Source organism: Salmo salar, chromosome ssa03, assembly GCF_905237065.1.
Source record: "Salmo salar chromosome ssa03, Ssal_v3.1, whole genome shotgun sequence".
Lineage (NCBI taxonomy): Eukaryota > Metazoa > Chordata > Actinopteri > Salmoniformes > Salmonidae > Salmo > Salmo salar.
In genome coordinates this window covers 57821756-57836989 of record NC_059444.1, presented here as the reverse complement: position 1 = coordinate 57836989, position 15234 = coordinate 57821756, and the positions used below count along the sequence as shown (strand labels likewise).

Here is a 15234-nt window from a genome sequence, read left to right as displayed (position 1 = left end):
TCTGGTCGGTGGCGGCGGAAACAGAGCCTTCAGGGAGGGCCAGACTCACTTTAAACTTGGCCTTGACCTTGAGGGCCTATTCTGATCCCTATGTAAAGACTACTGTCTGGGGGTTGTGTGCGCGGGCGCGTGTGTGTGTGTGTGCGCGCGCGTGTGTGTGGTGAGGGTTGGAATGAGTGAGGGGATGGGGCTGTTGTTGGAGAGAGTCTTTCTGCCTATCCCATTTAAACACAATGTACAAATCCTGACTAATGAGAAGAATCAGACACTAGTTTAACCTATATTTATTGCTTGAAACGTTTTCATTATAGTTATGTTGTTTGAAACATTGTCCTTATCGCTGGACCTTTATGCGTCTCTCGCTGACGCAAAAATCAACCATAAGATGCATAACTGCGCCTTTGAGCTAAAATGTACATTTCGTTACCTGATAGCAATTCCAGAAGCAGATTGACACATGTTTTCATAATGCTAGATAACATCAGGCCCACCTTCAAAATAGCAGAGTCGGAGAGGTAAAGGGTTTTTTAATTGCAGCATTATAGGCTACTTTTCAGATGAAACACCGCTTTTACGCACATGAGTATTTGCCCACTCATTTAATTTTTTATTTAACTAGGCAAGTCAGTTAAGAACAAATTCTCATTTACAATGACGGCCTACCAGTGAACATTATAGGGGCAGAACGATCGATTTTTACCCTGTCAGCTCGGGGATTCGATCCAGCAACCACTAGGCTACCTGCCGCCCCAAATCCTATCTCGCTCAACACATTTGTGAACATGAGATAGATTTGAAAAAGCTATAGAGCAACCTGTAACAATGTATTTATTAATTGTGTTTTTCATGTCGTCCTCTACAACTGTGTGTACTATGTGTATCATTTTACGACGGGCATAGCCTACACAGATTTTCCAAACCAAGACCCACTTCATGGCAGAATGAAAGCGTACTTTGCTTTTGTGAATCACTTCATGTCAGGTTTGAGATATAACATTTATTTATTTATTTATATTGTACCTTTATTTATCTAGGCAAGTCAGTTAAGAACACATTCTTATTTATAATGAAGGCCTACCCCGGAAAAAACCAAACCCAAACCCCGGACAACGCTGGGCCAATTGTGCTCCGCCCTATTGGACTCCCAATCACGCCAGTTGTGATACATTCTGGAATCGAACCAGGGTCTGTAGTGACGTCTCTAGCACTGAGATGCAGAGCCTTAGACCGCATACTTTAGACACGTTTAGCTATATCTGGAATAATGGCAATAGGCCTATGCATTTCAGCATAAAACACTCAAATTCACAACTACAGTCATAACCACAGAAATAATGATTACACAAAGAATATTACTCTGAAGTGCCTCAAAACCCCGCTAAATCTATTTGAACTTCACCCGTATTTTAGAACTCCTAAGACCTCCAATCCCGTTAATAAATTATATTTACGATTCATTCAGTAATATATTTTTAGCCATGAACATTGAGCATTATATTCTAAAAGCTCACATAAATTAACTGCTTTGGACGTTTAATAGTAAATTATAAAATCCCCCCAAAAATGTGCCAGGTATGCAATCTCATGTTATGCTTAAAGAATACTTTTATTACAACGGTAAACTTTCTTCATGCATTTGGCAAGGACGATTATACGTCTTTAAATATGTCCACAACCATTGGGAAATGTTCTGCATTTTACATTATCTAATTAAAGCCGAACCAAAAAGGCAAACAGTGTAACATAATCTGTTGGGTTTTGTGGTAAAATCTACATTAATAGTCATTTTGTGTGAAAGTTTTAAAAAAGTATCTCTTAACAGTGTTCATTTTGAATGGTCATTTCCCTATGTGAAAGCCAATATGATTTTTATGCAATCATTTAACAAAACAAGGAAACAGCATTTTTCAAAGTAGGTTACATTATCACTAGATTGTTGTTTTAGTGATTGCCAAAGTGATTCATTCCCAGATGTTCTGCGCATTCAATAGATGTCACAGGTAAAATCGTCCTCATGCCATCGTTGTTTGACGTGCCTTAACATAGGTAGTCCTTTGCAAGGTTATCTTAGGCGCTACATGCTAGTTGGTCTGCTTCCATTGGCCTTTGGAGAGCTAGGCGCATTGAGCTTTGGGATGCTTTTTTCACCCTATAAATCCAGTACGAAACGCATGTAGAAAGGCTTTTGTACACCGTTTTTATTGAAATGCTGTGCTTCAGAATTGTAGTCAGAGGTTGAATTCTATTATTTATTCCAGACAGTGTGTTTATGGAAACCGCAGAAAACACAACAATTGGGGAATAGAAAATGACAAAAAAATACGCTGAAGAGTATCTCGTGCCATTTCTCCAAAGCAATATAAATAATGTATTTGACTGACATCCCCAACAAGGGTTTGTTGTACTTATCACGTGGTAAGCTTTTCATCCAATGGAGACGTGCCATTCCATGTCTTGGTCCGTTGCGTCAATCCAGCTGTGGATGTAACCTGGTGTCCTACTCTGGACGTGGGTCTTTGAAACAGAATTCTCCGTCCGAATGGTGAGCGTGATATGACCACCTCCTTGGTCCTGAATCCTCGCTGGGCGGACACGGTTATGTTTGTGTATGAAAACAACTTGGATGAGCTGAACAAGAACATGGAGGGTCTGGTTGGTAGCGGCAATTTCGCGGCCAACCAGTGCAGGAATCTGATGGCCCACTCCGCTCTGGGGGGTCACCCCTCTAGCCTGGTGCACAGCTCCGGCTACTCCGCGGTGGATGTATCGGGCTCAAGCTCCGGGGAACCAGGCAAACAGTGCACACCGTGCCCCGCGGTCCCTCAAGGCTCCTCCACAGGTCCCTTACCCTATGGGTACTTTGGCAACGGCTATTATCCCTGCAGAATGGGGCGGGGTTCGCTCAAGTCCTGCACACAGCCCAGCGCGCTCAGCTACTCTGCGGAAAAATACATGGACACCCCGGTCACGTCTGAAGAATACCCGAGCCGAGCTAAAGAATTCGCGTTCTACCACGGGTACCCAAGCCCCTACCAGTCCATGGCGAGCTACCTGGACGTGTCGGTGGTGCAGACTCTCGGGGCAGGAGAGCCCCGCCACGACACGCTGCTTCCAATGGACAGCTATCAGCCGTGGGCACTGACGAATGGCTGGGGCGGCCAGATGTACTGCTCAAAGGACCAGAGTCAAGCCGGACACCTTTGGAAATCTGCGTTGGCAGGTAAAAACATGTGCTCTGCACACTGTCTTATTACATTATTAGATTACTGTAATGGGACACATTGTGTCATGGGTTGGATAGCCTATATGAGGCAAATGATTGCAAGCTTTTTCTAATGCATGATTACGCAATATAGTTACCTTTCATTCTGTGCATTAATCGCAAGCCATCGAATGCATTATGATTTTCAATCCCTTATTCTATCGCATGTTTGGGCTGAATATTGAATTTCAATATGTGTCTCGGTATAGGCACGCACGTTCATATGAGCGACCATTTTGGTCGTTGTTGTCTTCCTGGTTTTCTGAGTTTCTGAATACCTCATTGTAGTGTTAATTCATCAATATGTAGGCAGTTATACACTGCCGTTTTTCAAAAACGCAGCATGGGTTATCCCTTACAATGAGAAAGACTGAATTATAGAATTAAATGCACATTTTCCAGACTCCAGTTTCTCTTTGTTGTCCATTGCAGATGTAGTGGCCCACCAACACGATGGCAACTCCTTTCGTCGCGGTAGAAAGAAAAGGATTCCGTACACCAAGGTGCAGCTAAAGGAACTGGAGAAAGAGTATGCCGCCAACAAATTCATCACGAAAGATAAGAGGAGAAAGATTTCAGCAGGAACCAACTTGTCGGAAAGGCAGATTACGATCTGGTTTCAAAACAGGAGAGTTAAAGAGAAGAAGTTCGTGGCCAAAGTCAAGACCAGTGCGCCGTAGCCAGTCAGGCTTGACCTAGACGATTTGGACGAGGGACATTGTTTTTGCTGTATGAACAAAAAATGAAGGAAAGAAAACGTCGACGTGGTACCTTTTTTGGATTGGGATTTGGTGTGCTATTTTGCTTGCGCAATTGCATCGCCAATTCGTCTTTTGAAAAGAAGAAATAAAACAAGAACCAAGCCCTCTAAAGACAATGTTTTAGAGGCCTGTAAATACAGCACTTGCCTGCTTTAATGTAACACTTAAGTCTGCTTAACGGTTTAACTCGTGCTATACATGGAGGTATATATAGGCTATATGTTATGTATGTCAATGTTGTTACTGCAGTAGAATAGGAAACGTATTATGCAATCATATTCCCAATCTATACTGTTTATAACGCTTGTAAAACAGTACTTTTAAAAATATAGCGTAATGCTTAATAAATTGTTTTAATCCCAGTATGTTGTATACATTAAATGTTACTCCGTGGAATATATGTGTTATACATGTGATTATGTTTGCAAACCCTGATTATATAGGGCTAGTTAAAGATAAAATAGAATAATGATTGGTAAATGTACACATTGAAATAGGGATGGTCTAAGACCAAGAAATGTAGTTCAGAAATTCCAGTGCAATGTAAAGTTACATTCAAACCGTTTATAATATATTTGAAATATGAGTTTTACGCATTAAGTTGGTGATTCATTTTACATATTATGCTCCATCATGAAAGCTGCATCAAAACTTGAAAAAATATTACTTTTAAAGTATCCATACCCTTTACAAATAATATCATGCTTTTCGTGCCAAATAACAGTCTTTCTGGGGCTAATGATTTTGGTGATGGGTAAAAGCTAATGTGCCAAATATATAATTTATTATAAACTGGGTGGTTCGAGCCCTGAATGCTGATTGGCTGACAGCCGTGGTGTATCAGACCGTATACCACGGGTATGACAAAACATGTATTTTTACTGTTCTAATTACTTTGGTAACCAGTTTATAATAGCAATAAGGCACCTCTGGGGTTTAAAGTATATGGTCAATATACCACGTATAAGGGCTGTGTCCAGACACTCCGCATTACGTTGTTGTGTAAGAACAGCCCTTAGCCGTGGTATATTGGCCATATACCACACCCCCTCTGGCCTTATTGCTTAAATATACCTTGAAAGTTGAAGGCCTGCAAACACAGCCATATTTGAAATGGCTAGCTATACAACGTGCTGTATGTTATTACTTAGCCTTACTTGTATCACCTACTGATGCTCGTGTTACTGCTTCATTAACACTCTTGGAACCCTTGGACGTTTACGCAGGCCTAGGCCAATTGGCTACTTCAAAACATATATGAATGGTTTAGACAGGATTTTGTTCATCTGTAGGCCTATTTTATTTTACAATTAACATAATTACTAGCCTATTCAATACGTAATCAGACAAATGCGGCTACAAAGATTAAACTGACTTCAGATATAGGCTTTTAATGCAAACTAAAACAAATGAAATTCACTTCAAGCGTCAAGAAATGAGTTGCATTTCAATATTGGTTGTTAGTCTATATATCCTGTTCTAGGTGGATACGAGGAATGTTTATGTTCAAGAAGAAAAAAGAGCATGAGGCAACTGCAGAAATCCTTAATCCGTCCTTGACCTTGACCTTGAGTGTCACGTGCTCACCCGATCAGCAATAACGCTAATCATGAATATTTACACGGGGAACAGGGTGTTTCTATATCCCTATGAATAGCCTATAGCCACCGTTATGCTAGGTCTGATTATCTTCACTTGTCCATATCTCGGATATACAGTAAATCTCACAACATAAACAATATTTTGTGTCACTTTTGTTATGGAAAAAGCCCTCAAAGTAGCTTCTAGCCTTTGGAGCCCCACACATGGTTCCCTTCGTGTTGAGAGGATCTCATAGTGGCTATACTCACGCGTAACTGTATGAAATATCATTATTTCGAATGTTCGCTCGTTTGGATAAGCAGATTTACGCACTATAATCTGTTTAACAGTCTTTCAAGACGTGATTTACGCATCTGTCCGGTTCCGAACAGTTTCATTGTTGGATAGTGAGCAGAGCTAAGGCGCGCTCCGGCTGCATACTGCACTTAACGCCGGTCTAGATTAGTCAGGGTGTAAAAGGTGCGTCGTTATTCAAAGGCTTTACATCGTCACCTTTGCATCGTCCTTTTGCTTTCTTCTTGCTGTGCTCTGTTGTGAAGGCAGTCGACACACCACATAGGCATGTATTTCGCTCGTTGGTGAAATATAGACACTTTTGAGGAATGTTGCCAATGGAAAAGTTTTGCGGAGCGACATTTCAGATTGAAACACACTACGGACGCATTGATTAAGACGTAGGAGTACCATAATATGTGCCATATGTAGCCTAGGCAACGCTCAGACAGCCAGCATAGGCATGTAATAACAATACAGGTTATTTCACTTTACCATTGATAAATGCACCAACTACAAAGACGAGCTGAAGCACTAGTCTAATGCTCCAACCTTGATTGGGGAAGTTTGTGCTTGGTATGGATTCTGACAGAATTTGAGACGAACGATATCAAAGCCCGTTCAACACTGTACACTTTTCCTGCAGCTTTACGCATTGCAAGAGACTTTTGGAAACCCGTCGCAGTTTTTTTAGTATTCCAACCCAAACCCATATATTTAATGATATTATCCTGGTGCTACTCTCAGACCAGACATAATTTGACATACGATACCAAAATAAGACGATAAAAACAGCTATTAGACCTCATAGGCCTATTTCAACACAGCCTACGGCGCTTGTATCACGTGCAGCTTTTTGTGCCCCGTAGCATTTCTATTCAGGTAAGCCTCAGTAAATAGCAATGCCTGCCATTTGAAACCTAATTCGTAATGTTGTTATTTCAGTTTTATTGTTTTAAATACAACTGAATGATGTATTTCCCCCCTAGTATATCTTATTGATTACGTTTGTGCATAAGACTAAATGATTATAAACATGGCAGTCCAGATTTCACGGCATGTGCAGTGCTGCTTTTCAGACCATCACAGCGTAGGCTAGACGTGCTAGGCAATAAATTCAGAATACCCTTCCTTCCACCGCTGGTTAACATTGAACTTGACAAAAGCATTCTAACAAACGGCGCGTCTGCTTTGTGTTTACGTTGTGGTTTAATGGTAGTTCCTTCTCCTCCTTTAGAAAACGCACAATATGGGCATCAAGCACGGAAGTAGCTTTCCACCAGCAATACAATAAAGATGCAATTTTCCCTTAGTTGAAATACCAGGCCCTATAATTAATTGTTTTACTCTTGAACAGTAAATTGTAATTGTTCGATATTTTATCAGTGTATAGGAAATATAGCCATTTCCCATTTCGTATGGCCTATAGCCACTTCAAGGCCTTTTACGTGCATCTGGACCTATCCCACTCTGGAGTGACGGAAGTTGACGCTGTAGCCTATAGTGCCGCAGTACTGAAGCAATATTTTGGCTTTTGTTGAACGTTGTCTTCACTGTGATCGACATTTTGCTTTCGTCAATATAAGATATTCCAATAACTCAAACGCTCAGGGACTTGAGTGTGCTTGATACCCAACTACCAATACAATATCAGGGTTAGCCTATAGCTTTGCTCAAGATTCACGGAGGTGTAACTTGTAACATAACCACAAATGTTAGCATGTCGTGGCTTTTTGAAGTAGGCAACAGATCTTATCATCATCACACAGCATTCCAACTCTGAAGAAATAAAGTTCCATTTTAAAGTGTGACGCTCAAAACTCATTTATTGATAGGACAGGCTATGTCACATATTGGCTATACATTTGTGCTTTAATATCATAGTTTGGCCTACTTTACTTTATTCGATGTATTTGACAGTGACAATGTTTATGTCTGTGAAACTTGACGGGTATATGGAAGCAAATTTAACATATATATTTTAGTAGGCCTATTTTCCATTTGAGTATTTTCTCAGAAAATGACAATATGAACTACTGTCATAGGAAAGTTACACAAAGTTAAATGGGGTAAAGCCGTTTAATAATTGTTAACCTATTCAATAGGTCTAATTCTATTAAACGTTTTTGGACATGGTAACGTTAGGCATATTCTAGATTTGAGACATTCGGCCACTCAGGCTCATTTTTGAAACTCCTGAGTGTGCTTTAAAATATGTCTTTTTTTCTTTAAACAACGCAGATTGCTAATTAATATGTCAATCTGTTAAAATAGGAATATTTTGACAGTGCTTTTGGTGGCTTGCTTGGAGACAAGCAGGAGAGTCCAAGCTCTATCCCGCGATGTCTTCCATGTCAATATCCCTCCAACTGGCCGTCCCAAGAGCATGCTTCATTTCAAGAATGCCAGACTCTTCTCTCTCAAGTTCACGTCCAGTCCCCCGTCCCCCTTCCCCCGTTTATTACACTCTTTCCCTTTGCAGACTCCCCCTCCCCCAGTCTGCATTGCGGACAGTCTTTTGTTACACGGCGGACTTTGCAGTTGAACTTGAGACATCTTGTAAACAATAAGTAGTCTGGCCCTTGTCTGGACAGAGGTGGTCAATAGACCTGAGGCTCAAAACGTATTCGCTGCATGCAGGAGGAAGAGGAAATGACTCTACACACCAGGCCTCCAACGATGCACCTAGAAATAGTGGTCAGCTCAGTCTGAGCTCCCTGAGCTGCAAGGTGACACATAGGTCCTACATGGATTAATGAATAAGACCTGCATTCCCATATAGGTATATATGGGGACAAGGTCAAAATCACATGAAAACATAGACGATATCTATATACAATATTTACAAAGAAGAACAATAGACACATGTAAGAAGATATTGTGGGAAAAGATCATGGATGAAAATCCCCACCTAAAGACACATTTAAAAAGGCACAACACTAATAGCCTAGCTAAACTGTAGCTGGGCTAGAATTTCCCCAAAGGTGTGCTTTTATAAAGAGCATATAGATTGTGGAAACAAATGATGTTTCTGACAACCACATCAGCTGGTGCCAACACTATTCCAATAGGTCATGAACTCAACTGTAAATATTTTCTGGCGGTGCACGTGCTAAAGCTTACTGCCCATACAAGTGGTCAAATGTGTTATTTTGAACGGCTCGCTATAATATGGCTACGCCACATTTCAGGATTGAAAACTCGGAGGAAATAACTGAAATGTATTTTTGTTGTTGTTGAGCAAAACAAATTGTTGGCCTTCAACTGTGTAGATTCTCAAAAGTCACATAGGCCTGTCGTTTTCAACAACTTTTAATCTGTTTACCCTATATGTATCCAACATACTATTATTATTATTATTAGGCATGTTAGCTCTGTAATAACTATTTAAAAATAAAAACCTAAAAACTGTAGGCTATTCTAATGTGTATTGTATGTCTGAATCTTGAATATTTATTTACATTTTTATATATTATTATTTTTTGTCACATATGCCCTCCACAACACTGCACAGTTAGGTGTCCAATATTTATGTCTACAATATTTTCGAATGTACATATTGCCATTAAGCTACCAAACGTATAGCCAATAGCTGGATACTTACTGACATTACATTGAGAAAGGAGAGTCATTAAGATTAATTGATAAGGCGCTCATCGTGTTAGGTATGTATTCGTATGCCGTTATTTACCTTCCTTGTATATCGTCATGCCAAAAGTTATTGATAGGCCCATACGCCAGCAAAGGGACTTTTGGATAGACGCATTCAACCAGGCCTAGACTATTATATTTCCAGCTACCGGATATGGCTGAATAAATGGGGCTCTGGAAGACAAGGCTAGGCTACTTACAGGGCTAGAAATGAACAATATTTAAGATGAATAAAGACTATACTGAAAATAATATGAGAGGAAATTATACTAAAGGGTGACAGCATGGGCTTGGCCTGCCTTTTGCCCATGCGCTAGGCTACTCACTGTATATCTTGAATCCGGTTAGGTTTATGCTTTCTTTTCTTATGTCGCCAGGGGAACTGGGAGAAGCGGGAGAGGTGTTGGTATTGACAAACAGGAGCACGAGTTGGAACTCTTGAGCGCGCTAATGATCACTAGCCCACCCGCGCACAATGAAACCACATCATAGCATCGTTCTGATTGAGAGGAAAAGCCCGCCTACTTAAACCGAGATCAACATAACTTTAAGACTACGCAGTAAAATAACCAAATGTATTGGCATGCAACACACAAGTCATCTGTGAAATTTTACGGGGCACTACAATTATGTTGACCTTATAAATCGGAGTTGGGTTTTGGAAAAAAGTGAGGCAACGTTCTTCATTGTGCTGGGCTAACTATTGGTTCCATTATTTTCCCTGTCATTGAAATCATTTACGCACTGACCTCCAATTGTAGAGTCTAGTTATGTTATAACTGTTAGCTACATTTGGATTTATTTAGCCCGCCAATAATTCATTTCAATAACATTATGCTGAATATATTGTCAATAATCATATATGGCTTTACAGGTTAACTCATGGCCTACAATTACAAAAATAATTAAAAAAAATGTCCCAAGTCCTCAGTATCGGACCGAATAACACAAACATTGCTATATCTACCATGTTTAATTAGGTAATTGTAAGCAACAACCTTCATCGTTCACCTGTTGTGTGGGGATCTCCTTAAAGGAATAGTTCAGCCAAATTACAAAATTACATATTGGTTTCCTTACATATGACAGCAAGCCATGCTTTGGTTTAGTTTCTCTTTCTACATGCGAAGGATTTAGCATTTGTGGCACAAATCCCATTCAATTCATGGGACGAATTTTGTTCAAAACATCTAAAAGTGACTTTGTTGAGCTTCACAAATAATTTGAGATACTATGGATGATTTGGACATGATGCGCGAGATATACTAATATCGGTCCCATGACACAAATTAAAAAACATTAGCATGTGGAAACTACACCGAAGCATGGATTGTTGTCATACCTTGTCCATTGACTGCTTACAGGGTAAGGAAACAAATGTGTAATTTTGTAATTTGAGTAAACTATCGCTTTAACCTTGCTCCATGCCTTGCACAAGCATTAAAATGGGACTCAGTACATCTGGATGAGTTGTGTAGCTAGAATCGTAATGAAAGGCGTGGATGTTTTTAGCAGCCCAGTGCACTAGCCCGCTGGCATCGCGTGGATGTGGTCCAGATGTGGTGGGCCGCGCCAGAGTGCAGAGGTGCCCTACACGAATCAGCAGCGTGTTAGAAGCCGAGGCCCAATTGACCTCACTCGCATTTTCTGGTCGCCGATTCCATATTTTGAGGGCCAGTAAAAAGGGCATTTTGTATCATGACGTGGGTGGTTTGTCAACACCTCACGCCAGACATTGCTCTCCGGGGTAGTGGTGACGGCATAGCCTGTAATGGACAAGTGTTGATGCCGGGTGTCGCAGTGTATCAGCGAAACCGCACTTCACAAAATAGCCTGATATATTTATCGTGTTTTTTTGCAGGCCGTTGTGTATTTTAACGTTTTCCCAAAACAATAACACACAAAATCGTCAATAACCTGTAATTCGGTTAATTAATTCTCTACAGCCGTAATTGATCACGTTTTTTTCCGGTAGGGAATAGCTTCCCGGGTTAAATGTCCTTAAATTAGCCTAAATTGGGATACAAATTGTTGTGGGACTTCAGAATTGTGCCGGTTTAAGATATATAGACAACGTTATATATAATGTTGTAACCTGTATTGGTACATATAGCTAATATATATTATATATATATATATATATATATATATATATATATATATATTATATATCTGCTAAATGACTTAAATGTAAATGTAAATGTAAATACATATAGCCTAAGTAACATCTGGTGAACAAAGTAAACGGACATGGATAAACGAATGCAATCCTTGTAATCCGAATTGTGTTACATGTTTGATACAAGTCTATTGCGTTCCCATTTGGATATATGAATCAGACCTGCTGTGTTTTACCTCTGACACTATTCAAAACGTTTAGTGGTTCTGTGATATAAATTCGAAACGTAATATGCTACCAATTTATTTATTTCGATAAGTGCGTAAAGAACAAGTGCGTAATTTCACCCTATTAGTTATAGAGAGAGAGTCTCGCAAATGCATGCTTCAATATGACCAATCAAATACAATTGAAAGTTGTTGAATTGTTTATACATTTAGCCTGAATGTAGAAAACGATAGGATACAGTGAGAAATAAAACGATGAATTATCAATAACTACTGCACACACACTTCTTATAATGAAAAATCTAGGCTACTGAGAGAGCTACTGCCTAAATACTGCATTGCGGGTTCCTGTGTATCCGTCGAAATTAGCAATTTCTTCTTATGCTGTGCCATGTCAATACCTTAGATTTCGTTAGAAAACATGTCAATACTGAGTTGTAATTTTGCGTAATAAAAAATATTTGCTGTTATTGTCGCTTGAAGTATCTCTAGAGGCTTTGATAGCCGTTCAAAGACAATGGCTGTTTGTTTATCCTATGACTTTTTAACCAAGACAATAATATGCATTGTATACAATTCCGATTTAGATTTTTGCTATTCGTCTATGCCTTATCTTTTCAAATCTTGATTAAAATGTTGGATTTGATCTGGTCCTACGTAAACAATACAAGAGGATCAGATGAGAATGGTAAAAACGTATTTATGTGTGGTCTAAGATGTTCTGTGGACCTACCTCGAGTTGAATTTCTCTCTACCGTGTTCATCTTGTAAAAAGTACTTTCCAGCAATAATACTATCGAAAAAGTATACAACAGAATTGTCCTTTTTTGAAATAGGATTTTGCAATTGAGTACTCAAATCACATGGGTATATTTCGTGCTCCCAGACACAGAGTTTAGGCCTATATTTTCGGACATTCAACAAGTTATCATTAGCGCACGTACCGATTAATCTTCATGAATCATGAATACTTCTTTTGGACATCAGCGGTTTCTCTTTTTTTTTCTGTATGTAAATTACAATTTTTACTAGCCTTGTTATGAGTTAGCCTACTCATGATTTTGTACAATGTGATGCTTGATGATTGACATGAAAAATTAAATAATGTCTTCAAATTGTATTCATATTTGGTTAATAGCCTATTTCCCAATGGCTTAGTAAAGTAGGAAGGCATAATTTGGACTTCTTCTTGGGGTAGCCTAAGTATTTAAAATTGTTTATTCACTTCTAGGCTGCACTATAAACTTGTAGAATATAGTTGTGTTAAAATATGATTGGTACATTTGATATGAATTCGTATGCATAGTCAAAGAGACAGGCACGTTTGTGCAACGTCCTTCTCTTCAGTAGGTCGGCTCTCTTCTGCCATCTTGCGTCGTTTTGAGTGACATGCAACCAGATAGTTGCATTAAACGTCCACTAGTAGGCAACCCATGAGGTCGGTGGAAGAATTCTCCTTCAAGGGGGATTGTGCAGAGACCGCACTCACAAACCAAATATACGAATCTTTAGATCGGGATTTGACATCAGATAGAATAAAGAGAGTTAGAGAAACGATACTTTACACAGACAGAAGCGAATTTCTTGGTTTTGTCCTCTTTCACGGTCACTTAAGGTCAAACGCGATCTTGAAGCGAGAGCTTCTGATTAGAGAACGGCCTAGTGTTTTACGATTCCGAAAAACCCGGCGGTCCTTCCCAGTGACGACATCGGCTGCTCGTTTTACAGGAAGCCTCTTTATTGAATTGTTCTCGGCCCGATAGGCACCCGGGACATTGAGCGTGTGTTCCCAATCTTAATTGTCTGTCGGAGGCAATACAGTCACTGAAATACATATCTATAAAATACTTCACCCTTGTCCAATGATCTAGATTGGCTGTCACCTAATATATATGAATAAAAAATAAAACTCAGGAGGTATTGGAAAATACTTCTTCGCATTGTGCAGTTTTGGTTCCATTTTGAGAAGTAGGCCTATATGCCTACATGCGTTTTGCATGATTTTGAATGAATCAACTGGCTTAGTGGCTTCGTTATAAATATCCTAGTAGTTTTTAATTCATCCATCATGAGATCACGGGTTGCCTATCGATCATCTTTACATATCGATGTTTGATTGCTAACACAGGTGCTGGTAGGGCCTACTGCCATGTACAGTAGACTATACAGTGTCTAGTTCTTCATACTTCTTCATTGATGTTTAAGTGTGAGACAACACTTCCCAACAGGTTAAACATGACTAAAACACAGTTTCCATTCAGAATGCAGGTTATTAGATATTGGGCCTTTGTTAAAATAAATAGCATGTACATGTAATATACTGCATGCATGACAAGTAGGCAGAGTGGAAACCAAGGAAAATACTTTATGAATATGCTCTTAACAGCGTGTTTATTTCATCACAGGCCTTTTCAGGCTGAAGTAATAACCAATCAACGTCTCCGTCTCCCGGATTCCAGAGGGATCGTGAATAAAGGTTCATAGTGGACCCATCATTGCATCTTTCTCTCCCACTGCAGAGGGGCACAGCAGAACAATACATCTAACGGCTGTGGACTGATAGAGAGAATGGAACAATGATGGAAAGAGGAAGATTTTTGGATGACAACAAAAGTGCCCTTGATAAAATTGTGGGTTGAATTGAAAACCATGTCTATTGTGGTCGGATGTATCAACATGCTGAAAGAGAGACTCTGTACAGGGTGTCATTGTTAAACCAGATTTTGACCATATTAATTGGATTAATATGCTAATTGCAAGCAGACCATCCAAATCATCAGTGTTTGGGCCAGAAGTGTGTAAGCTAGTTAATTTGGTTGTGCATCAGCAGTTTTTCTCTTGTTTTGTCAGTCACTGACAGTCACTCAATTAGCCATGTCAGCTTCTACATTTTAGATTGATAAGTTAGTCTAGCCAAGTTATCTAAACTCGTAGTAATCATAGCTGAGTATCAACCGGACATGCAGGGCACGTGCCCAAGGGCCCTGACCTCCAGGGGGCCCCATTGATTTTGTTAGTCACGCTCACTCATGGCATAAGTCATGGCAAAATGTGTAGAATTGCAGGAAATTAACTTTAAACGTACATTGTTTTCTCTGCTGTCACAAAAAATGACCCCCCCCCCAAAACCAAATATCGTTTAGGGCCCCCAAAAGGCTAGAACCGGCCCTGGATGGAGTAGACAAACACATTCTGTGATGAGTCTGCTTTTCACATTTGTTCTTGTGTAAAACAATGTTTGTTTGTTAATCTCCATGGACAGTCTGTATACTGTGTCCATCATAGGCCCCATTATAGACAGATGCTGCAGTGAAACTATGTCTGTATCTGGGTATTTGT

At 39.8% G+C, this 15234-nt stretch overlaps 1 protein-coding gene across 1 annotated transcript; it reads left to right on the top strand.

The window, feature by feature from the left end:
- The first annotated feature begins 2435 nt into the window (after positions 1–2435).
- hoxb13aa (homeobox protein HoxB13aa) lies at positions 2436–4305 on the top strand. The gene is made up of 2 exons (NM_001139573.1): positions 2436–3220; positions 3695–4305. The coding sequence occupies exons 1-2, from the start codon at positions 2554–2556 to the stop codon at positions 3940–3942; spliced, it is 915 nt and encodes a 304-aa protein (NP_001133045.1). The 5' UTR covers positions 2436–2553; the 3' UTR covers positions 3943–4305.
- Positions 4306–15234: the final 10929 nt, after the last annotated feature.